The sequence below is a fragment of the Macrobrachium nipponense genome, chromosome 49 (assembly GCF_015104395.2).
Source record: "Macrobrachium nipponense isolate FS-2020 chromosome 49, ASM1510439v2, whole genome shotgun sequence".
NCBI lineage: Eukaryota > Metazoa > Arthropoda > Malacostraca > Decapoda > Palaemonidae > Macrobrachium > Macrobrachium nipponense.
Genome location: NC_087224.1, coordinates 11,314,250 through 11,339,972, shown reverse-complemented (window position 1 = coordinate 11,339,972; position 25,723 = coordinate 11,314,250). Strand labels below are relative to the sequence as shown.

General features: G+C 36.1%; 1 protein-coding gene across 1 annotated transcript in view; it reads left to right on the top strand.

The window, feature by feature from the left end:
* The window catches only part of LOC135205204 (protein phosphatase 1 regulatory subunit 21-like), a 123,896-nt gene that overhangs the window by 14,530 nt on the left and 83,643 nt on the right, over window positions 1-25,723 (top strand). Inside the window, exons 3-10 of the mRNA XM_064235567.1 lie at window positions 6,731-6,938; window positions 9,016-9,206; window positions 13,565-13,755; window positions 15,194-15,321; window positions 16,765-16,857; window positions 18,072-18,199; window positions 19,606-19,743; window positions 22,487-22,681. Coding sequence (XP_064091637.1) covers window positions 6,731-6,938; window positions 9,016-9,206; window positions 13,565-13,755; window positions 15,194-15,321; window positions 16,765-16,857; window positions 18,072-18,199; window positions 19,606-19,743; window positions 22,487-22,681 — 1,272 coding nt within the window. The remainder of the gene's footprint in view (window positions 1-6,730; window positions 6,939-9,015; window positions 9,207-13,564; window positions 13,756-15,193; window positions 15,322-16,764; window positions 16,858-18,071; window positions 18,200-19,605; window positions 19,744-22,486; window positions 22,682-25,723) is intronic.

Below are 25,723 nucleotides of genomic sequence, written 5' to 3'. Positions count from 1 at the left end.
TGTCTGACCCCTTCAATTCTTCCTGAAGGTATTGTTGTGCAGGAAGTCTCAGCTGGACTCAAAGGTGTTCGACATCATGAAAGAGATCAAAGAGGATCTAACATGGTGGCTCTTGGAACCGAGACTATCGGAAGGCATTTCTCTTCTTCCCCTCCACCCAGCCCTACATTTCTTTTCTGGTGCATCTGATGTAGGTTGGGGAGTAATCTTGGGAGAGATGAAAGTGTCGGGAATATGGTTGATGGAGCAGAGTTCTCTTCACATCAACTCAAAGGAGTTATTAGCAGTCCATCTGGGTGTGCAAGCTTTCGTTCACCAGATCACAGGGAAAGTGATGGTGTAAGTGTTTACATAATAAAAATATGGAATGTTAGTCCATATATATAAAAGACTAAAACTAAAGAGGTCAACCAGATTGCTTGCAGGAATGTGATCAGACTAGAAACGCTAAAGATGACGTATACAATACAGTATGTAGGCTAAGTTGACATGCCGTCACCTGTAGTCATTCAATTGTTTATAAACTTTAGTCCAAGCTTCCTGCTTGAGACAAACACTGCAACCTATAGCTCAAGCGGCCTACGTGATTAGTAACTATGTCATCTGATTGTGTGTTCGTATGTAACTATGTCATCTGATTGTATGTTCATATGTTCAAGCTACTGTCTGTTCCTTTATGATTGGTAACCGAGATGGTAGTACAGGCAGAATAGAGTTAGCTATCGTCATTAGAAGACCTGTATCTCTTTACCTAAGCTTTATCATGTAGAGAGAATAGAATTAGCCATCATCATTGGCAGAAGCGATCAAGCTATCGTCATTAGAAGACTTGTACAATCATACCTGATCTTCACCATGTAAATTCAGAGAATATAAGTATTTTTGTACTTCGTGGTTTCTACTAGATCCTCACATCATTGCCGAATCATCATGAGTTTAACACATCGTCGTCATAACCAAAGAAGATAATACCGACTTCGTAAGTGATCTACAAACCCCAAGACACTCCATTGAATATGGAAGTGCAATACCAACCGACTTAGCGTAAGATTATCACAAGTCTAACATTACCTCATAGGGTGCCTTATTATACGAGGCAACAGCCCTAAAAATGGCAGTGCTTGCAGACAGCTCCACTGCATTGTCTTACATTCGGAAGCAAGGGGAACATGCTTTTCTCCCTTTATGAGAAAGTGAGGGACCTTTTTTGGGTGGAAAGGAGGCAGGTTCTCTGATTCCTTGGTTCGTCCAGGGGGAGGATGATCGTTTTTGCGGATGAATTGAGTCAAGGTCAACAGGTTCTTCCATCGGAATGGACTCTCGATTCCAAGGTTTGCCTCGATCTTTGGAAGATATGGGGAAAACCTTCTATAGATCTGTTCGCCACTTCACGCAACAATCGACTCCCTCTATTTCTCTCTCCAGTTCCAGATCCTTTAGCAAGGTCCGTCAACGCAATGCTGTAGGACTGGTCAGGGCTGGATGCATACGCCTCTCCTCCATTCGGGCTGATAAGGCAGGTTCTGAACAAAGTCTGCTTTCACCAGAATATGTGTCTCACTCTTGTAGCACCATTCTGGCCAAGAAAGGAATGTTTCCAGATCTTCTCAATCTACTTGTATATTTTCCGAGACTCCTACTGTCCAAGAAGTTGCTACTCTGACAACCGCATTTTGCAAGGTTCCATCAAGGGTTGTCTGCTCTGGCCCTGATAGGCTACAGATTGTCAGGAGCCTTGTCAGAGCGAAAGGTTTGTCGAGAAGAGCTTCGGAAGCTATCGCTAAGTGCAGAAGAGCTTCTAACAGACTACCAATGCAAGTGGGGAGTGCTTAGAGGATGGTGCAAGCAGAATAAAGTCTCCTCTTCTGAGACCTCTTTAGGCAAGATAGCAGAATTTCTTCTTTTCTTAAGAGTATCTAGAGACTTGGCTCCCTCGACGATTTGGGGATTACAGGGCGATGTTGGCATCTTTATTCAAACACAGAGGCATTCACTTGTCTAATAACAGTGACCTTTTGGACTTGATTAAGTCTTTTGAAACTTCAAAGTGCTTGAAAGATTCTGTGTCTTGGAACCTTGAGTTAGTGCTCAAGTGGCTTTTGACTTCTTTTGAACTGATGCGGTCTTCCTCTATGAGGAACCTAACCAAGAAGACACTTGATAGCGTTAGCTTCAGCAAAACATGTTAGCGAACTCCATGCCTTGAAGAAAAAAGTTGGGTTCTCATAAGGGGATGCAGTTTGCTTATTGATGTTGAGTTTTCTAGCCAAGAATGAAAACCCTTCGAAACCTTGGCCACGCTCGTTCACACTCAAGAATTTGACCGATATTCTCGGTCTGGAAGAAGAGGAAAGACTCTTATGCCCAGTAAGAGCTCTTAGAAGTTATCTCCACAGAACGGAGAAAATAAGGGGACCATCTTCTCTACTGGGTGTTTGGTGAAGAATCCCTCTCATCCTCTTTCAAAGAAAGCGATCTCCTTCTTCTTGAGAGAACTTAACCCTTAAATGCCGATTGGACGTATTAAACGTCGATGAAAATTGTCTGTTGGGTGCCGAATTGACGTACGAAACGTCGACGCAAAAAAGTTTTGTTTAAAATTTGCGGAAAAATAGTTATAGGCCTACTTGGCGAAAACTTTTGAATCACGTACCTTGAGGGATGCTGGGAGTTCATGGATCAAGCTGTTATTTTGTTTACAATCGTTACCCAGGCGCGCAAGTGCGAATTTCTTTCTTGTCACAATAAAAAAGCATCAGCGACACATCTCAGAAATTATTTCGTCAATTTGACATAATTTTTGCACCATTTTATATTAGCCGTTACATAAAGTTTTATATATGATAATGTGCGCAGTTTCATGTAGAATACAACAAAAAACAACCCATGGTTGTAGCTTTTATCAATTTTGAAATATTTTCATATAAATAACGATAAGTGCCAAAATTTCAACCTTCAGTCAACTTTGACTCTACCGAAATGGTCGAAAAAAGCAATTGTAAGCTAAAACTCTTATATTCTAGTAATATTCAATCATTTACCTTCATTTTACAACAAATTGGAAGTCTCGAGCACAATATTTCGATTTATGGTGAATTTATGAAAAAAACTTTTTCCTTACGTCCATGCGGTAACTATTCCGAAAAAATCAGAAATTTTTCCGTCCGATTGTCGTAATGTTTGGACCGTTTTATATTAGCCGTTACATAAAGTTTTATATATGAAAACGTACATGATTTCATGTAAAATACAACAAAAAACAACACATGGTTGTAGCTTTTATCAGTTTTGAAATTTTTTCATATAAATAATGATAAGTGCCAAAATTTCAACCTTCGGTCAACTTTGATTCGACTGAAATGGTCGAAAACCACAAATGTAAGCTAAAACTCTTACATTCTAGTAATACTCAATCATTTACCTTCATTTTGCAACAAATTGGAAGTCTCTAGCACAATATTTCGATTTATGGTGAATTTTAGAAAAAAACTTTTTCCAACGTCCGCGCGGTAACTGCCGAAAAAATCAAATTTTTTCGTCCAATTGTCGTAATGTTTGCAATGTTTTATATTAGCCATTACATAAAGTTTTATATATGAAAATGTGCGCAATTTTATGTAGAATACAACTAATAACAACCCATGGCTGTAGCTTTTATCAGTTTTGGAATATTTTCATGTAAATAACGATAAGTGCCAAAATATCAACCTTTGGTCAACTTTGACTCGACCAAAATGGTCGAAAAACGCAATTGTAAGCTAAAACTCTTACATCCTAGTAATATTCAATCATTTACCTTCATTTTGCAACAAATTGGAAGTCTCTATCACAATATTTTGATTTATGGTGAATTTATGAAAAAAAAACTTTTTCCTTATGTCCGAGCGGTAACCCTTCCAAAAAAATCAGAAATTTTTTCGTCCGATTGTCGTAATGTTTGCACCATTTTAAATTTGCCGTTACATAAAGTTTTATATATGAAAATGTGCACAATTTCATGTAGAATACAACTAAAAACTACCCATGGTTGTAGCTTTTATCAGTTTTGAAATATTTTCATATAAATAACAATAAGTGCCAAAATTTCAACCTTCGGTCAACTTTGATTCGACCTAAATGGTAAAAAACGCAATTGTAAGCTAAAACTATTACATTCTAGTAATATTCAATCATTTACCTTTATTTTGCAACAAATTGGAAGTCTCTAGCACAAAATTTCAATTTATGGTGACTTTATGAAAAAAACTTTCTTATGTCCGCGTGGTAACTCTGACGAAAAAATCTGAAATTTTTTCGTACGATTTTCGTAATGTTTGCATCATTTTATATTAGCCGTTACATAAAGTTTTATATATGAAAATGTGCGCAATTTCATGTAGAATACAACGAAAAATAATTGAAGGTTGTAGCCTTTGTCAGTTTTGAAATATTTTCATATAAATATGTAATGATAAATTGAAAATATTCCACCTTCGGTCAACTTTAACTTGACCAAAATGGTCGAAAACTGCAATTGTAAGCTACAATATTTTCAGTCTAGTAATATTCATTCAATTTCCTTCATTTTGCAACAAACGGGAAGTCTTTAGCACAATATTTTGATTTATGGTGAATTTTTTAAAACAACTTTTTTTACGCCCGGGCGTTACGAATTCATCCATCATATTGTGATAATATTTTCTCTGTGTTGCTTTGATCGTTTTACAATTTGTCATATACCAAAATCATTGCAATTTAGTGTACAATACAACAAAAAAATAATGAACTCCTTAGCTTTTAACCGTTTTGCTTACAGCGCGATTTGTATACAATTATATATGAAATTTTTTTTTGCGCTGTCATATATTCCAATATTTATATATGGTAATGATATTTTTTTTCATTTCTGATGGTTGCATACTAAACTACAGGCAATGACAAAAAAAGTAGCCAAAAATGAACTCTTAATCTTGAAAATTAAGCATGCTGTGATTTTTTGAAAAAAACTTTTTTTCTGCTTCGGCGCTCACTCGCGAACGCCGCCGGCATATGGGAGACACTTTCGGAAATACCGGCTTGGCGTTTAAGGGTTAATTGAAGCACATTCTCATGTCAGCGAAGAGGACTATCCTGTGTTGAAAGTCAAGGCACACGAAGTCCAAGCAGTAGCGATCTCTCTAGTGTTCCGACATAATTTGTTGGTGTCCTCTATTCTGCAGAGTACCTTTTGGAGGTCTAGGTCGGTGTTTGTGTCGCATTACCTAAAAGAGATTGAAACAGTTTGAAGACTGTATTTCTTTTGGTCCTGTTTCCGTAGCTGGCATGGTGTTAGGAGAAACGACAAGGGGGTTGGTCCCTCTCTTATTTTTGCCTTGTATCAAGGTTGCCGTGTTAATGAAAGCTGGGGGTACTTTTACCTGGAGTACTCGCCGGTCAATTGTTTTTTATATGGTGAGTATAGTATTTTAATATGGTGTAGGTGACTTGTTGTTTGCTTGTGTATGGTGTCTGGTCTTCTCCCAGAGCAAGGTCAACATTATTTTTTCACCTTTGTCAAGTCAGCGGTGAACTGCCATAACTGCAAAGGCATTCCGCTCTATGTAGAGCCACTCTTTGGACAGACATCCAAGCTCTTTACTACGTAAGATGAGCACCGACCAGAGGCAGTATTCTCCTGCAGTAACTCTCTTTCAAGGTAAGGTACAACAAGCACTAACTGCTGACCATTATCTATTTTCAAGAATCTTGTTATATTTTGAGGTAAGCATTCATCCACAGCACCCCATCCTTGCAATGGGTAATAAGCTGTATAATTGTTCGGTAAGACACTGCAATAAAAATGGAATTTTTATAATAAAATTAAATTTTATTGCATACTTAGTGAACAATTATTTGATTAAAGCCCTCCCTCCTCCCCACAGGTGGAGGGTTGGGCAGAACAAATTCTTAACACCTGGTCAGTTGTACCTGTTCCTCCCTCGAGTGGCGGGAGATGACCTCACCTACATCAGCAACGGCAGCGCCACCGCAAAGTTTGAATCTTTTGTCTGCTGTGTAGGGAACCTACAGCTGTATAATTGTTCAGTAAGTATGCAATAAAATTTCCTTTTATTATAAAAATTCCATATCTATATCTTTAGTTTTTACCAGTTTTTAAATGCACTGTACAATTTTATGTTAGGGTGTGTATATATATGTAAGTAGTTATGGCATGAGTAAATGTGTAAAATTTTTGCATCAAGATTATTTTTCTCTAGAGTAAGTCATCATAAAGATTGACGAGATTGATGAATTGTATTACTGGTGGTGTATTGTTCTCATCGTAGAGTAACTTAGTTCTTGGCAGCGCTTCCTTAGTTGGAGATAAAACTCTTATGCTTTATGGAGAGAAGGTTATCTCAGCCACTTATGATACATCAGCCTCATCAGAAGTTTGTGGGAAGGATACTGGTTTCTGGGATACTATAAATCCTTTTGCAAATCTTGTACTTAAAACAATTTTAAATTACTGTCATCCTACTGTATTATTGTGTCTGTTAATATCTAATATTTAAGTGAGATGTATTTTAATGTTTGCTGTTATGCTTCATGTTTGGAGCTGTCTTTTAAGGAAGGGACGTTCTACTTTAGTTTATTTTACTTATCATTTGGTGAAATAATCTAGTAGATCAGTGACTAAGTCAGCCATAAGTTCACATTTTTGAATTAACTTAAGTTTTCTTCATAAAGATCACATACTTCTGCCACCCAGGAAATGGTTGATCAGCTTGAGAATGAGCGGGTAAGACAGGTGGTGGTTGCCCAGCAGAAGGAAGCAGAGATTCAATCCTTAAAAGAGCAGTTGAAAGCTCTTCAAGAAAGAATAGGCTCTCCAAAGATTTCAGAAGAGTCCAAGAGCACTAATCAAGACCCTACTGCCCAAGACAAAATATTGGCAGAGCAGTCTGCAAAGAGGAAAGGTATGTTTTTATATCGCGTTTTTCAGCTATTTTGTCAATTTTATGTTTTTTTCTACTTAAACCAATACATACCCATTTATTTTCCCAAGTGTATTACATCTTTTGGAAAATTTTCCCCCCAAATTAGATGTATTTGCTGTTTCCCTAGTTGAATTCAAGTACATAAGTAAAGATATGGCATATTTAGCAGTTGAGCAAAACCATGAGACCATAAAATATCCCAACACTTTGAGATGGAAGTCAGCGGTCAAAATCAGACACATCAACAAAGTTCATTTTGATTTGGTGCCTTTTGGATTTTGGGGAGGCTGAAAGTTTGCAAAACTTGATGTTAAGGTGAGGGGAAATATTTGTCAATGCAATAGATGCAGTAAACATTAATACAGGAAGCACACGTTTTATATAGCAGCGGTTTCATTCCTGGCTGCCAACTGAAAATTGCTGATAACTGAAAATTGGCAATAATTATGGTAATAAATGATGCTTATGATGCTGTAGGCGACATGAAACTGTTTTTCAATGGTGTTAACCTATCAGTGTTGCCAAAAATCTGTTAATGACGTTGTTAACCAAGTGCCATAAAACAGGAACACTGTTAACTGATGCTGCCGATAAGCTGAGGTTGCCTGTACTATTAAGGGCCATGCTGATCTCCAAATTTCAAGAAAATGTAAGATCAGAGTAATTCCCTCTAAAGTTTCTTTTCTTCCCAGAATGCCTCAGTGGCTTGGTCGGTATGGTGTTGGCGTACCACCTCAGTGGTCTCGAGTTAGATTTTTGGGCATTCCATTGATGGGTCAGAGATGTCTATTTCTGGTGATAGAAGTTCACTCTCTACGCGGTTCGGAAGTCATTTAAAGCCGTTGGTCCCGTTGCTGAATAACTACTAGCCCCATGCACTGTAAAAACACCATACAAACAAACCTTTTTTTCTTAGCACTCATCACAGTGGCACCACATGTACTGTGGCAAACAATTCTCATAGTGGTGTTTGGTATTCAAGTTCTCCGGATTCACGGACTCTCACATTTGCCGATTTCTCTCTGGAACATTTCCCCTCATTATTTGCGGAAAATTCACCTATTTGCGGTATTATTCTATGAGAAATATCCACAAATTCCTGGTTTTTTTAATCAATTTCACCATAAAATGAACTTTTTGTGATAAAACTATTAAAAAAACAGGTATAAAAATTTGTAGTTGGTTTTTCTTGAGTTTTATGTAACAAAATCGGAGGTTTAAAGCATTTTTATAGGGGTTCTAACTATTCATGGGGGGTCTGGTACGCATCCTCCGGGAATACAGGGGGACCATTGTATATAGAATACAGGTAGTCCCCAGGTTACAGCGGCTCCGACTTACGGCGCATTCTCAAATAAATTAATAAAAAGTCAGTTCCGGTTTACAGTTGATGTTCTGAAGGTATGGCATCATAACTCACATACACTTTTTCATCTTGTTGGCTGCTTGTAATGTCTTTTCAAAAATTATAATTCCATAAGATTTTAATAGCTGTGATAAAGTACACAGTAGAATAGAGAAATTCAGTGCTTTCTACTGGTTATTCAAGAAATTTTTCAACAGGAGTACAGTGGTCCCCCCGTGTTCGCAGGGGATGCGTACCAGACCCCCCCCGTGAATAGTTAGAACCCGCGAATAGTTGGAACCCCTTTCAAAAACGCTGAAAACAGCCTATTTTGTTAGTTAAAACTCAAGAAAAACCTGCTAAAAATGTTTATACTTGGTTTTTTTAATAGTTTTATCACAAAAAGTGCATTTTATGATGATAAGAAAAAAATAAGAATACGTGGATATTTCTCATAGAAAAATACCACGAATATGCAAATTTTCTGCGAATAATGCGGGGAAAAGTTCCCGAGAGAAATCCGCGAATGTGTGAGTCCGCAAATCCGGAGAACGCGAATACGGGGGGTCCAATGTATATCCACAGATTCATTGTAGTAGAGGCTTTTGTTTTCCATTCTGCAGTCCTTTGTTGGAAAAGAACATGCATTGACTAGTGTAGTTCATGTAGTAAATATCTTTTGTTACATTATTTCATTTTCTGCTTTTTCAGAGTTGCTGTCTTATGCCCTAGATATTCCAGTCCAGAATGGGAGAGAGAGGGTTCCATCAGCCTCAGCCAAAAGTTTGGTTGACTCTTTTGACGGCCTTATTCAAGAGTTGTGTGATTTATGTGCAGAATTCTTATATTGTTATAGTAGAAGAATAAAGTTATGTGAACAGTCATCTGAAGTAAAAGTTAAAGTAAGTTTGTTGTTGAGTAGTGCAAAGCCCATTTTTCATTTTTTCAATGCTCATTATTGTTTTGGCACTATATGAATTTTGATTTTAGTTTTTGTATCACAGTGGGTCATGTGTCATTGCCAGATGCGCCACAGATTCTTTGCTTCACAATCTTTGATTGTTTTTAACTGCCTTCCAGGTGGCACAGGAAGATTATCCTATCCTATCCTAATGTTAAAACCCCAGGTTTGTTAGCTATGAAAAATATAAATTGATTGAAAATTATCATACCGTATATACTCGAATATCATGCGACTTTTGAAGACCTAATTTTGGAGCTAATTTTAAGAGGGTCGCATCATACATGAGATATAAAATTCGAGTATGTAATAATCACATAGTATTAGTATCGCATGATAAATTACAAACATAATGGATATGCGTCTTCTCCATGGATATATTAAAAAGTTATGCTTTACTTCACTGCATCCAATAATATTATATGTATTTTCATATTACTATTTGTTTGTATTATAAAATACAAACATGGCAATCAATGTTTTGGTTTGAAAATCAGCTGAGGGCAATTACAAGGCAAGTTTGTTTTGCTGTATTGAACTCAAATCAGAGTGACATTCTTGCTTCTAATTAGCGCAAATGAATCTCAAGATACTCTATTTGTATGGGTCAGGGTTTTTTTACTTTATACAAAGTGTTTTCAAGTCAAAATATCACTTAAAAACGTATCATTTGTGAACGAAATTTAGTGATTTTTTTTTGTTAGTAGATGGCGCTGGGCATGTTTATTGCATAAACAAAAATCAACAGATTCCAATCGATATTTTCACTTGATCTCATCAGAATACTATGAGCTTTATGTATTTATTTTTTATTGGAGTGAAAACAGTAAAATGTGTTCTTTCATGCCCAATAGTTTTGATTAAAACATGTTTCTCTCAAATTTTGTTGATGGTTGAATTTGATAGTACTACACTGAAGTTTGTGAGAGTTTCATCTACGTTGCTGATTCACAATAAGTCGTTAGCGGATCAACAGTCTTTCCTCAACTTCAGCTGAAACTTGGATTAAATTTAGCAGTATATGCCCTTGCTGATCTGATCCATAGCAAGTTAGGATATAGTAATGTAAAAATATATGTCCTATTCTCCTTAACCCTTAAACGCCGACTGGACGTATTTTACGTCTACATTTTTTGTGTCTCGGGTGCCGACTGGACGTATTTTACGTCGACATACAAAAGTTTTTTTAAAAATTCGCGGAAAAATATTTTTAGGCCTACCAGCCGAAAACTCTTGAATCACGCGCCTTGGGGGATGGTGGGAGTTCACGGATCAAGGTGTTGTTTTGTTTACAATCGTTACGCAGGCGCGCAAGCACGAATTTCTTTCTTGCCGCACTAAAAAGTATCTGTGACACATCTCGGAAATTATTTCGTCACTTTGACATAATTTTTTTACCATTTTAAATTAGCCGTTACATGGAGTATTATATATGAAAATGTGCGCATTTTTATGTAGAATACAACAATAAAATACTCACGATTGTAGCTTTTATCAGTTTTGAGATATTCTCATATAAATAACGAAAAGTGCCAAAATTTCAACCTTCGGTCAACTTTGACTCTACCGAAATGGTCGAAAAACGCAATTGTAAGCTAAAACTCTTATATTTTAGTAATATTGCAACTAATTGGAAGTCTCTAGCACAATATTTCGATTTATGGTGAATTTATGAAAAACTTTTTCCTTATGTCTGCGCGGTAACTCATCCGAAAAAAATCATACATGTGATTGTGGTAATGTTTGCACCATTTTAAATTAGCTGTTACATAAAGTTTTATATATGAAAATGTGCGCAATTTCATGCACAATACAACTAAAAACAGCCCATGGTTGTAGCTTTTATCAATTTTGAAATATTTTCATATAAAAAATGTTAAGTGACAAATTTTCAACCTTCGGTCAACTTTGACTCTACCGAAATGGTAAAAAAACGCAATTTTAAGCTAAAACACTTATATTATAGTAATATTCAAGCATTTACCTTCATTTTGCAACAAATTGGAAGTCTCTAGCACAATATTTCGATTTATGGTGAATTTATGAAAAAAATAACATTTTCTTTACGTCCGCGCGGTAACTCTTCCGAAAAAATCATACGTGCGATTGTGGTAATGTTTGCACCATTTTAGATTAGCTGTTACATAATGTTTTATATATGAAAATGTGTGCAATTTCATGTATAATACAACAAAAAATAGTCGAAGGTTGTAGCTTTTCTCATTTTTGAAATATTTGCATATAAATCACGATAAATAGAAAAAAACCACGTTCGGTCAACTTTGACTCTACCGAAATGGTCGAAAAACGCAATTGTAACATAAAACTCTTACAGTCTAGTAATATTCAGTCATTTATCTTCATCGTGAAACAAATTCGAAGTCTCTAGCACAATATTTAAATTTATGGTGAATTTTTAAAAAAAACTTTCCTTCCCTCCGCGCGCGGATTCTCCGCCACAAATCTCCGAAATGCGTGAGTCCCATTCTCGGAATATTTGCTCCGTTTCATATTAGGCATTTCATAGAGTTTTATATATGAAAATGTGCGCAATTTCATGTAGAATAAAACGAAAAATATTTAAAAGTTGTAGCTTTTCTTATTTCCGAAATAATTGCATATAAAAAAATATATATAAAAGAAATTTGACATTCGGTCAACTTTATCTCGTCAGATATGGTCAAAAACTGCATTTTGAAGCTAATATTCTTACAGTATAGTAATATTCAATCATTTGTCTTCATTTTGAAAGAAATTGGAAGTCTCTAGGACAATATTTAGATTTATGGTGAATTTTTGAAAAAAATATTTGTTTACGTACGCGCGTTACGAATTCATGCTTTATTTTGTGATAATATTTTCTCTGTGTTGCTTTTATCATTTTACAATGTGTTATATACCAAAATGATCGTAATTTAGTGTACATTACAACGAAAAAAAAAGTAACTTGTTACCTTTAACCGTTTTGCGCACAGCGCGATTTAAATACAATTATATATGAAATTTCGTTTTTGCGCTATCATATATCGCATTATTTATATATGATAATGATAATTTTTTTCATTTCTGATGGTTGCATACTAAACTTCAGGCAATGACAAAAAAAGGAGCCAAAAATGAACTCTTAATCTTGAAAACTAAGCGCGCTGTGATTTTTTGAAAAAAATATTTTTTCCGCTTCCGCGCTCACTCTGAAACGTCTCCGGCACATGGGAGACATTTTTTTTTTACCGCTTCGGCGTTTAAGGGTTAACATCATTTGTATCATAACTATGGTAATTTTTACTATCGTCCGTTGGTTGAAATGCTAGCAAAAAGGCTGGTTATTGGATTTGATTGTTCATAGGAAATCAGCTGTTTCTGGCTGTGTGCATTTTCAAAACAAGTATATCATTACTAATGATACTTTTTGGCATTCTCTTTTACTTTTTTCAACTTAACTAGAAAATGGGATAGATAAAGAGATGATATGTGAGATACGTGATAAAATGATTTTTTAAGGGCGAAAGTTTGGGGGTCGCATGATATGCGAGATCGCATGTTACATGGGTATATATGGTATTTTTTGTTATGTTAGTATTTAACATTAAAGGCTCAACAAATCTGGAAAAGTGCGATCAGATAGACATGTACAAACAGTTATAATGAATGCTGACCAAACATTTTAATTAACTCCTAGTATGGTTTTGTGTTTACGTGAAAGAGACCAACAGGAATGATGACAAATATTGTACTCTATCTTCATACATAGAGTTCCCTTACATTAAGACCAAAGGTTTGTTTTACATGTGAACAAATGACAAATTTTAAGTCAGTTTGTATATTTCATAACTAACAAACCTGTGGTCTTAATGTATATGGCTCACCTCAAGCCACCCCTCATTTAGTTATCAGGCTAAAGGAGTAACTGATGTGTTGTAGCTGAGATGGGTTAAGGCAGGTCGGCTGTACCTTCCTCCTTTCCGCCATCTTGGCTAGCTCCCATTGTCACCAAAATCCAGGAGGTTTGTTAGTTATGAATACTGTAATATAGATTTATTTAAAATTTATCATATTGCCATGAAAAGCCTACTTATGTGGTAAATCTGTGCAAGACCTTCTCAGCTGAAACATTTTTCTTTCTGTTCTCGAAATTTCTTCAATTAATCTCAGCGGATACTTTTCATAGATACAATTTGTTATTATGCTTCCAAAATGTAGCTAAATTGAAATTTTTTTGCTTGTAAAGAAAACTTTTCATTGAAAGAATTATGCAAAAAAAATGATGATATGTACTGATAAGAATTTTCTTTTTTCTAGCTTATTGAAAACTTGAAATCTGCAGCGACTCCGTGGCGCTCGTTATCATCGTCATATCATCAACTGGTCAAGAACGCATCGGGGGAGGGCTTCATTGCCCTGGAAACCTTGAGCGGTCTCTCAAATGTCAGCCAGTGTGTCGTTTCCTGTGGAGCTAGTCTTCGTAAAATTTTACCACTAGTTGTGCATTGGTAAGTATGGTAAGTTTTCCTGATGGTTACTAATGCTATGATAAAGGTTTGCAGTGGACCCCTACCTATTCGCGGTGCCGGATTTGCGGCTTCACCTTTTCACGGATTTTTCTGTGGAACGTATAACCCTCAAATTTCTCATTGAAAAATATTTTTATTAATTACTACTGTATTTTCTTATCAGTTTTGTGACTAGTAAATGCATTTTTTGTGATAAAAATATTAAAATCCTCAGGTATAAGCATTTTTAGAGGATTTTGGGGGAGTTTGAGCTATCAAAGTAGGCAGTTTTAGAGGGATGTCCAGTATTCGCAGGTTTTAGCTATTCATTGGTGGTTGTGGTATGCATCCCCCGAGAATCCCGGGTGTTGACTGAATATGAAACCAGTTTTATATCTACGATTCAAGTATCTTTTCTTTAGATATTAAAAGATGTAACAGGAGCTCTGGTTACCAGGGTATATAGCTAGACAATTCAGAATGAAAATCAAGAAATTCATAAATGGTGTTGATCAACATTTCACCTAAGAATACAAAAGGCACTTACATTGGTGGAGGAGAGAGCAAGGAAAATAGCTGGCAATTCATCCTCAGTAAACTAACAGTAATATTGACTAGAGATGAAAAGATACACAACCTCAGGCAATAGCTGATATTCTTTCTAGCAACTTTGCTGTTATTTCCCAAAAGTTGGTGATAAATATGCAAATTGAATATAGTAGAGAAGTAGTATTAGATTTTATAACTTATATTGAAGAATCGTGTATACTAGCTTGTCTTTGTTCTGGAAACATATTGCCACAAAGAAGTAGAAAGTAACAAAGTGTACAACAAGCAAAAAAGTTTTGACAACGCTGCTCTATACTATAAGCTAATTAAGTGGGTCTAGGGCACTGTATTGTGTAGCTAAATGCGTCTTCCTTACTCGACAAATTTTGTTATGTGTCAGAAAGGGCAAACCCTCCCCAATTGCCTGTTAAATTGAGTTACCTCTAATGAGAAATAGACATGCCCCAGAACATACGTGATATCTACAGTTCTGCCTCTCTAATTGGGCACCCTTGGGACCAGGCCACTGCTGAACCACTGAAAAAGACAGATGACAGAAATCCCCCTAAAAAACCCCTATATAAACAAAGTCTTGCCAACTCATTCCACACACATATTGCAGTGTAATTAAAAGCAGAACAAAGCTTATGAATAATCACTGTCATTTGTTAGGTTCAGTTCTGATGAAAATTCTGCCCTGCTCCAGTTGCATCTTCTTGGAAATGCTTACGCCTTTGCTACGTCAGACCTAAAACCACTTAATTAATAAGTAAACAGTAAGGCATTTTGACAAGGAGGAGTAACACAGTTACAAAACACTGTGTTACTCTTTTTGTCACTTGACCATGAATGAAGAAATCAAATAAAATGGTTTGTGTCATTTTCTCAGGATTTCGGAAGGACGCAGCCCGACCGTAGATGGTGATCGAATTGATGCTGCCTGGAGTGCATCTTTCAGCCGACTAGTCTCGTCTTGGGGGTCTTTAGCTCCTTATGTTGCAGCATTGGCTAGTCAAAGTAAGTGTTTCATGGTATTCTTTTGTGTTACATAGTTTAGAGGCCATGTATCCTTATTTTCAACTTAAAGTTTTTAAAATTTTGCCTTTGAAGATTTATATTTTATTTGTTGTTATAGGTAGTCCCTGGTTACCGGCGGCTTTGATTATTGGCAATCTGGTTTTATGGGGATTGTCTAGCATCGAGAATCACAAAAAATTGCAGAAAATTGGCAATTTTCAGCACTTGAATGTGCTGACTTTCTGTTTTAAGTGCTGATAATAGAGTTTTGATGCTGATACATACCTAACATAGGCACCGTTAACTGGTTGTCAGTGCCAAAGTCCAATTATCGGCGCTGAAAATCGGCGATTTTCGATTATCGTTGATTTTCGCTTATCAAGCCGTTGGAACGGGACCCCCACCCCCACCAATAACCAGGGACTGCTTGAATAAGCAAATTTAGAAGGAACAGCAATTTTTCTATCGTGTGTTCTTGTACTTAGCCCAAAAATTTAAAGTGCTGTAGGATTATGTACTGGGTTTTGATCACGTGGAATGTAGCCCTATTTTTCCATATTATTTGTTCTTACTTTGAAAGTATTTCTGATCAGTGTTTTGGCAGATTTATGTGGTTTGATATTGTATCTAATTTAAAGGTAAATCACATTTTACATGGTTGGGAGATAAGGTCGCTAGGAGCATTTCCCCATATTTCCAGTAAAATTGATATATGAGTTTTTCCAGTATTCAGTTATAGTGCTACATATCCTGATTATTTAAGCAGAGACAACTGTTTGTCATTTTAGTGTGTGAAACGAATAGTATTTGTTTTTTGGTGCTAGAGCTATTGCTACTGTAATTCCAAAATTCATGCTCATATTTATAATCTAGCTTTGAACCAAACAAAAACTTTCAGTTTTCTTCTGAAGATTGAAAAAGAAACCCACAAAATGACTATGTATAACGTGTTTACTTACAAGTATCTACATTTTATTTTATTTTACTCAACATTTGAGTACTTTCAGGCCCTATCTGTGGTTCTTTTTCAAGAGATGCATAGGTTGTCAGCCTGGGTCAAGGCTGCTGGGCCTTGACCCAGGCTGACAACCTACGCATCTCTTGAAAAAGGGCCACAGATAGGGCCTGAAAGTACTCGAGTGTTGAATAAAATAAAATAAAATGTAAATACTTAGAAGTAAACACGTTATACACAATGTAATTATGTGGGTTTCTTTTTCAATCTAGCTTTGTTTATAAAGTATGGAATGTAGTACAGCCGACCCCAGCCTATTCACGATTCCGAATCTGAAGACTCACCGAGTGGGTTTTGTGGTTTTATCAAAATAGTCAGTTACTGTAAAAGCATTTTTAGAGGACCTCAGCTTTATATATGTGTATAGTTAGAAAAAATACAATTTACTTTCAAAAATTGTGATTTTCTGTATTTTTTTTTTTTTTAAGGTACGCCCAACTCAAACTTACCACCAAGTGCTCAGGGACGTGTAATCACCATGTTAAGTGACCGTCTGGTCAATTTACATGCAGCGTTCAATGGTGAGTTACCTCACTAATAAGTAGAAAACCATCATTGCTCATAGAGCTTGTAGTGCTTTTGTTTCTATAATGCTTCTGTATTTGTAAATAGCTGGCTCTCTTTGGGATATGTTCTATGCATAACTTTTTAAGCCATTTGTTAAAATTTATGATAATTTTTAATTGTTAACCATAACATCAAATGCTAATGTTAATGATATGTATTCTAATCTAACTGCCTAATCACTTAATTTTAAATGTCTCAAAAGCAATAAGTTTGTAAGATATATCAAGCCATGCTGGAATAATAATGTACAGTATCTAGAGTCATGAAATATAAATTGGGAGCCGTTGAAATCTTTGCCAGATATTTATCCCTGCTCTGTAATACTAACTCTGATGTAAGTCACCAAGATAACCATTCTTCCTTTTCTCCAAATGGGGTGAGCGCAGGTTCAGACCCTCCCAGAAATCTAATTTGATACTCATTGTACCTTTACTTAACTGTATTCATTTACCTTTACTATAACTTTCTCTCATGCTACATTTTTAGTTTTCTGTAAAAGATAACTATTTAGGTGGCTTGGTCTATCCGTCCTTATGTTTTCTGTCTGCCCTCAGAGCTTAAAAACTACTGAGGCTAGAGGGCTTCAAATTGGTATGTTGATCATCCACCTTCCAATCTTTAAACATACCAAATTGCAGCCCTCTAGCCTCAGTAGTATGTATTTTATTTAAGGTTAAAGTTAGTCACGATCATGTGTCTGGCCCGGCCGTAGGTGCCAACAATACAGTCCACCACCGGGCCATGGCTGAAAGTTTCATGGGCTGTGGCTAAGAGATTCATAGGCTGTGGCAGAGAGTTTTATACAGCATTAGACGATGTACAGGAAACTTGATTGCTCAGAAGAGAGTTTGGCGCATTTTTTTACTGCCCATTTATGATGTTCTCAGAAAGAACCATAATATCGCCTCAAACATTAGTTAACTAACTTACATTTCTCCAATTCTGTATAACATCCTCAGACATTATCTGATTCACATTTCTCCACTTATTTAAAATATCCACAGACATAATAAAACCAAAACTGTAGTTTTTTATTTTACGTGATTTTTTGCAACTAGAGCAAAGACTGTATATTGTATTTAGTATTTTATACTCTTGTCATAAGGACATGCAACGTTTTGATTGTCTTCCTGCTGTTAATAGTCTACTTGTCTGTTTTATTTTCCAGAGGCTGCAAATATTTACCAAAGGAAAGCGAACGCTGAAAAAGATCAACATTCAACGTCAGGTGAAGCAAATGCTATTAATGAAGAGCTAATAAATGCATTAAACTCGCTGTCCTCAACAACCAATAGAGTAAGGATTTCTGTCTTTGTTATTGAAATTATTATATTTAATAGGGCTGACTAGTAGCTAAATGAATAAGTTTGCTGATGATACAAAGTTGGTTATCAGTGCTGATATTGATATGACAGTCAATTTTGTACATATTTATTTTGTATCACAGTCGTGCATATTCCTAGTGCATGAAAACTATGAAAATGAAAATCCAAAAAATCTAAGATCAAAGTGTTGTGCATATATAAAGTAGGTCTGGCAGTAGCAAAGTCAGAAGTGATGGGCTTAGCCATGTTGTCGGAAAATGTTGATAAGTTATTCAGAAATTTTAATCATATTTTATTGTTATATATTAGACTATTGTAATACAAGCAGTCTCCGGTTGTTGGCAGGGGTTCCGTTCCTAACGGCATGATGATGATAGAAAATTGCTGATAACCAAAAATTGGCATTAATAGGGCTGATCCCTGGTTATCGTCACTGCCAATAATCAGGGATTGGCACCACTCATAAGTGGGGATTGGTGCCATATTGGTGAAGGAAATCCAGTTAATGTCATTGCGAGACAAGCCCCATAAAACTGGATCGCCGATAACTGAGACCAACAGTAACCGGAAACTGCCTGTACATGTGGACATCATAGTAATGATGGGAAAAAATGGTCTTACAGCTTCTTAAGTGCTGTAAAACTGGGTTATAGTGCCGTAAAACCAGGTACGGCGCTGTGAGCCAAGCGCTGTAAAGTCGTAATTCATAACCCAAGACAGCCTTAGGCTGCCTTTGCATAGAATAAACACAGTAAACCAGCATTTTAATGAATGCTTAAACTTTCCACTTAATAATAAATTGGATAATACTGTGTTAAGCCTAAGTTAGAATCAATCTGAATTGTAGGATTAGATAGATATTGATTGTTTTTACATTGTCACATTTGTATTTCTTTTGTGGGTACACTGCCACCTTATCTTATAACAACACTATGTTTGTTTTTACCTGATTTTGCACTTTTAATTGGTTTTAAGTGATTTTTATACTTTTATGGCTTTTCAATATTTGTTGCTGACTAATGCATAAAACAATGTATTATTCTTCACAAAACCTGCCAAAAAGTCGAAAATCCAAGAAAACTAAATAACATGAGTAGAGGTATTAGTGTACAATAATTCTGGCGTACCAAGCAATGTTGTCAATGTTTTTAACAGTTACAGTCAGTTTGAAATGGTGCTCTTGTTTCTTTTATGACCCCTCTATCTGCTGAAATTCATTATACTAAAGGATATTGTGCTGTTTATCCCTATATATATGTGCCCTATAATTTTCCTTATTTATAAGAATTGGCTTATAAAAATGTTTACCATTCTTTACCTGCATTACTATATCATTTACAAGGTGTAAGACTAACAAATTGATTTCTTTACTTTCAGATGTCCACAACCTTCAGAGAACAAGTTGTCCCATCATGGAACCGTGGAGGTTCAACACCAAGTACACCATCTTCTCCATACCCTAGTATGCCATATGGATTAAGCAAATCTCCTAGTAATTCAAATTCTGTAACACAGGTATGTAGTGTGTTCTTTTGTAATGGCCTATCTACCTTTCACATTTTTTAATGCTGGTAAAGTTAAAAAAATGGCATGACTGTGTGGTGTGTTCATGACTGAAAGAATATAAAAGCATTGTAGTACAGCCAGGCCCTGGTCATTGGCGGGGTTCCGTTCCGACGGCTCGATAAGCTAAAATTGCAGCATAGAACCAAAAATCAGCTAATTTCGGCGCTTACCAGTCTTGATAACCGGATTTTGGTGCCGATAACCAGATAATGGCACCTCTAGCAGGTATGCATCGGCGCCAATACTCTATTATCAGTGCAGATAACCGGTGATTTTCAGCGCTAGACAAGCTCAATAAAACAAGATTGCCGATAAGCGAGGCCACTGATAACCAGGGACTGTCTGTATTTAATTATGATGTATAGACAGTCTTAATATAGGAAAGAAGTAGTGCACTTAGTGGTCCACTAGCTTTTTTCACAGCTTGTACACTTGGTAATAAGGTATGATTTTGATGAAAGAGCTAATTCTTGGATCTTCTGAGTATTTTGGGTTTTGCTAGGGTTCTGGTGTCACGGGAGATTTTTCCAGCGACATTAATTATATAACTAGATTAAAGTATTTTCATACATGTTTCCTTGTAGATGGATCGGAGATTCTGATGTTTTCATCAGGATGTATTTGATACTGATACTAGTACCTACTTGGCAAGGATGAAGGTGGGGAAGTGAAGATTACCAAAAATCTCCTGCCTAATCTTATACTTGGGCTGAAGTGCCCCTTACAATTCAGTTGCCATTTTTGAGTTGATATTGTGAATCCACACGTCTCAGTTCTGGGATGAAGAAAATTCCGTAGTTAGTTCACGTCTTCTTTATTCATTAGAATTTCCTACAGATGTCAATCATTGTCTCCAGGAATGGGTCCCTAAAAAAAATTTTCCTTAGTCGTTATATTTAAAAAAATTACAGTTGATTATAAAAAATCTTTAATGTATTATTGAATGGTCTTTTCCTAATACATATATGGTAAAACATCAAATGGTGAGCAGTTTTAAACCAGAAATAAAATATCATAGTTGGAATACAGATGTACCTCATTTTATATGTTGCCCTATGCATCAATACATTTCGATACACGTAAGATTTAAGAGGCAAAAGAAAACCTTATGAAATTAAAGCAAGGTAAAGTTGAGGCGATTGGTTGTTTAATACAATATAGCCTAAGCTAGGCCTATTAAAAGATAATTGAGGATAACTTACTCAAGGTTTACATGTCCAATCTTAGGCTAGGCTACAGTAGGCTACTGAGGTTATGTTATGTTGGCGTAAGGGAGATATAGGCTAACTCCCATATTATTTTAAACAATTTATATAGCCTAAACTATTTTACAAAAATAGGCATACTCATTTATATATCATGAATAGTCTAGGCTAGGCCTTCTTGAATCATTCCATAGCCTAGTCCAAGATCATCAGCATTAATGGAAATTTCCATAGTTACCATAAGGAAACTTTTGTCCTTCCTAGTGTGATGCAGTCGGGCTAGTGTGCATGCAAGTGTTGCAAAGTTGTTCTAATTTGCTAATTCTATTTCTCTTTATTCAAATTTATTCTACTAATGAAGTAACAGTTCATTACTACATATCTTACCTCAGTGAGGATATATCTTTAAGTATAGAAGAAATTTAAAATAAATGGGAAGTGGCAAAAATCTTTGGTCTGTCTCTCCTAATCTATTTACGCTGTATAACAGGGTTGCCAAACAAACATAGGAATGACTCAGGCAGCATTCTCAGGCATAGAGAGAAGAAAAACACAAAACCTTTTCGTGGTTTTATTATTAATCTTAGAGTAATAATTTAAAGATATTAGAGGAGGATGATGAATCAATTCATAAATAACCAATATTAATTAGATGAGTAACTTTCTACTGTCACACTGGTTAAGGTGTCGAATAGTCTGACCTAATGTATGTTATTGGATAACTAGAGTAAAAGAATTTATGCATATTAATGACCTAATAGAAGAAGGCTGTGCTGGTAAAAACCCAGATAGTATTGCAAAATACCTGTGACAAGTCTCAAATTTCACTATTTTTTACCTCATGGCCTTGTCTAAATGATTATTGTCAAGGTCGTGTATGGCCTTCAATGGCAAAAGAAAATTCTAATAAAGAGATAAGTCTTATTGTCAGGACTCATTGAATCTATATTGATGCTTCAATTTGCAATACGAATTTCAGTGGATAGTAGAATCTCTCTCATGCACTTTTACAGGCAGTCCCCAGGTTACCTCAGGGGTTCCGCATTTGCGCTGCAATGTGAGGCGAAAAACGACATAACCTGAGACATCATCAACAATCATAAGGAAACCTTACTTCTAATCCTTTGGATGTCTTGAAAACAGTGCAATGTAACCTACATTGTGATTGAGCTTTTCATCAAAAAACTTCTAAATTTTGACCATTCTGCCATTTGGGAACCATATTAAAGTTCCAGTCTTCCATTGGACTGGCAACATAAACCCGGAATGTGCAGTAACCTGGGAAATTATTTTTGATGAATATATTTGAAGAGCAACATAAGCTCATAATGACGTAAGTCGATTCCATAACCCGGGGACTGCCTGTATAGTACTGTAATTTGATAACTCATGGACAGTTTGTGTCCATTAATAGAAGTATATGTTAAGTGAGAATTTTCAAGTGAAAGCTCATTTTTAATTTATGACTTATGTTTTTTTCAATTTAGGATGAGAGTCATCAGGTCCTTTATGATGGAACACTCTCTAGTCCTATAAATGATTCAAATTTTGGTGATACGGAGACGTCACTCAAGAAGCAATTAGCAGTGACATCCTCCAAGCTTAGTCAGTTAGAAGCCGAAAGAGAACATTGGAGACTGGAACATCAGTTGTTACAGTGTAAACTTCAAAAGGTAACAAAGGTAAGCTAAAACTAGTATGTAGCTTATGTTTCGGTTGTGTATTATTTATCTGTAAGGCACTCATACCTGTTTATGTCACAGTGGACCCCATTTTTTCACATTTCGGTTTATTGCATATTTTTGTGGAACATATTTATCAGTTTCATGCGGGAACTTTCACGAGTTCTCGAATTTTGCTATGTACTGTATGTAAAATTATTATTAATTTGCTTTTTTCATATTGAATTAGGCAGTTAACTTAAAATAGGCAGTTATAACCATATTATTTTAAGGGGTACAGGGTATTTGGCAGTTATAAGTGGTTTTAGAGGAGATTTTACATTTTCTGGAACCTATCCCCACAAAAAAGTTGGAGAGCACTGCAGGGTATGATTATATATCAGTTTAGTCAGTGTTATTTTATTTTTATTTTCTGTATTGGTGAAAGTTGGGCATTGTTCACTGTATGGGAAACGTTTGATTTTTGAAAAGGTATTAATTTATTTAAGATGTGTTGTGACATCATAGGATGCGACGTCATAGAAGACAAGATGATAGCGGTGTGGGCCGCAAAAGGTAAACAAAATAGAGTAGTAGAGGTGTCTTGGATCTGGTGTGTTGGTAAGGTAGGAGAGAGAGCTCTCTTATCTTATAGGAATTTATGGGTTGTAAGTCTTGTTGTGGTGTTGTTCAAAGTCTTAAGCTGGATATAAATGGAACTAAGGAACATGAACAGGTGGGTAGCTTGAATGATTATGTGTAGAAAAGATTAGGCTAGGAATATATTCAAAGTGGTAACAGAAGCGTGGTCGATTAAAGATGGTCGAATCAGATAGTGAACAAAGGGAGATAGAAGAAGCGATTGTCCGAAATTTAGCAGGATACAGGATGAGTATAAAGGATAGAGAGGACAAATCGTAGATTGGCTTGTGGTGTGTAGAGAAGTGAAATATCCGGGGATAGAGATACGAATGAGCTTAAAAGGGGAAGACCTGGATGTAACAGAAGGAAGCAATTGGGATTAACTTAAGGGTACAGAGGGTTCAAAGATAATCCTATCCAAACTAGATGAAGTTTACCTAAATGGTATGCTAATTGAGAATTACAGTAAAATGAAAAACTATTTTAAAATAGGAAGAGAATCTAGTGAAGAGATGAGAAACTTTTTAATTGGGCATGGAAAGGCAGAATCAGGGTGTAACAGAGTGATTGGGAAAAGCATTCTGGAAGGAGAAGCTAAAGGTTTTCGTGCATTGGAACAAGCAAATCTCACATAAACTAAAAAAACAAATGGTACTAGCAGCTTGTGGTCAAGGAAAGTTGGAATATGAAACAGTGTCACAGATAATGAAAAGAATATTTGATGGCTTAGGGAATAAAGAGGAAGGGGAATGTGGGGGTCAGAAGGCAATGCAAATTCTGGGAAAGAGAGGGAAAACCAAAGATATCAGGGAAAATGGAACCGAGGTACAGGTGGAAGAAATCCTATAAATAAAGAAGGGAAAGTAACATTATGAGCAATATGCAAATTGGTATGGCATTGAGCTAGGGATTGCCCTCAGAATTTTCAAAATAGGAAGAAAACAGAAACAAAACAAGAAGAAAAGCAGAAAACAGAAACTGGGCCAGTGGAAGACGTTTATAAAGGAGAAGTAAGTAAAATAGAGGAAGAGTCTTGGGAAGTGATTGATGCAATTTTAGACATGATGCAAATCAACAGTGTGTGGGGAATTGTGGTTTGCATGCATTGTCATGGGGTTGAGTCAGAAAAAGTTGAGGAGAATGAAGAATACTAAGACAGAGTCCAATAAAGTGACATTGAAAAACAAAAAGTTTTATTTAAAGACAGATTTTGCAAGGTGATGTACTGTGGCTGATCGGTAAAAAAAAACCATGACTAAAATAGGTATGACCTGAAATTTGAAAGAAAATTGTGTTACAATAGAAGTATTAGGGAAATGAAGGTTGAAGTTAAGAGAAGACAAACAGGGTCACTTAAGATTACCAATATTGAAGAGGAAGGTAGAAGAAGAATTACTATTACCAAAGGGTTGGAAAGGAAAGTCTGAGGGAAATTGAAGGTGCAATGATGAAGTTACATCTACAGTTTGGTCATGGATGTGGAAATGAAATATGGAAGCTAACAGAGGAAGCACAATGGAGCAATGGGTTAATAGAAAGAAAAGGAGGAAACATAAAAGTTACCAGCAGACCTGATTGCCATTTGTGGGGTATGCAAAAGATACAAAAGAAATGCAGCTTAACCAATAGTAGGATTTTCTTGGAGTAAAACATTTAATGAAGTTGTAGCAATGGATGTGGTGGAGATAGAAGAGAGAAAGTTCTTGGTAATGGTAGATATGGCAGGCTTTTTGGATAAAAGATAAGAAACCAGAAGCTATTATAAATTATAGGCACTTTTTGATGGGTGGTTTGGCATTTTTGGAGCGCCTTCCCAATTATTGGCAGACAATGGGGAAGAATTTCAAAACGAAAGTTAGGAGGATGGCAGAAAGATGGAAAGTTAAATTATTGGTCACAGCATCAGAATCTCCATGGAGCAGTGGATTATGTGAAAAGACCTTAGGCATAATCAAGGGAAGTTTAAGAAAGATGATGGAGAATGAGGAAGTGGAATGGTCCAAAGCATTAAGATGGGTCTTGAGGTGCTTGGAACTGCTTGATAAATAGTGGAGGTTTCTCTCCTAACCATTAGTGTTTGGAAAAAACAATTTTTTGCCTAATTTAATGGTAGAAGAGAGTTCAAGCCCGGCAAGCAAAGAGAAAGGTTTGGAAGAGAGTATAGTAAGGGATACACTGAATGCAATACATAGGGCCAGAGAAGTGTTCATCAAAAATGAGTCTTGCAATAAAATAAGAATTGCTGTAAATAAAAATGTCAGAGAATATAAATTTGAAGAAGCAGTAGTGGGAGATGAGGTATTCTATAAGAGGGAAAATGAAAATGAATGGAGAGGACCAGCTCAGGTAGTGAGAGTATCAGGGAAAACGGTAGTGGTTAAACATGGAGATCCTTTGAGAGAAGTAGCTAGAATACATGTT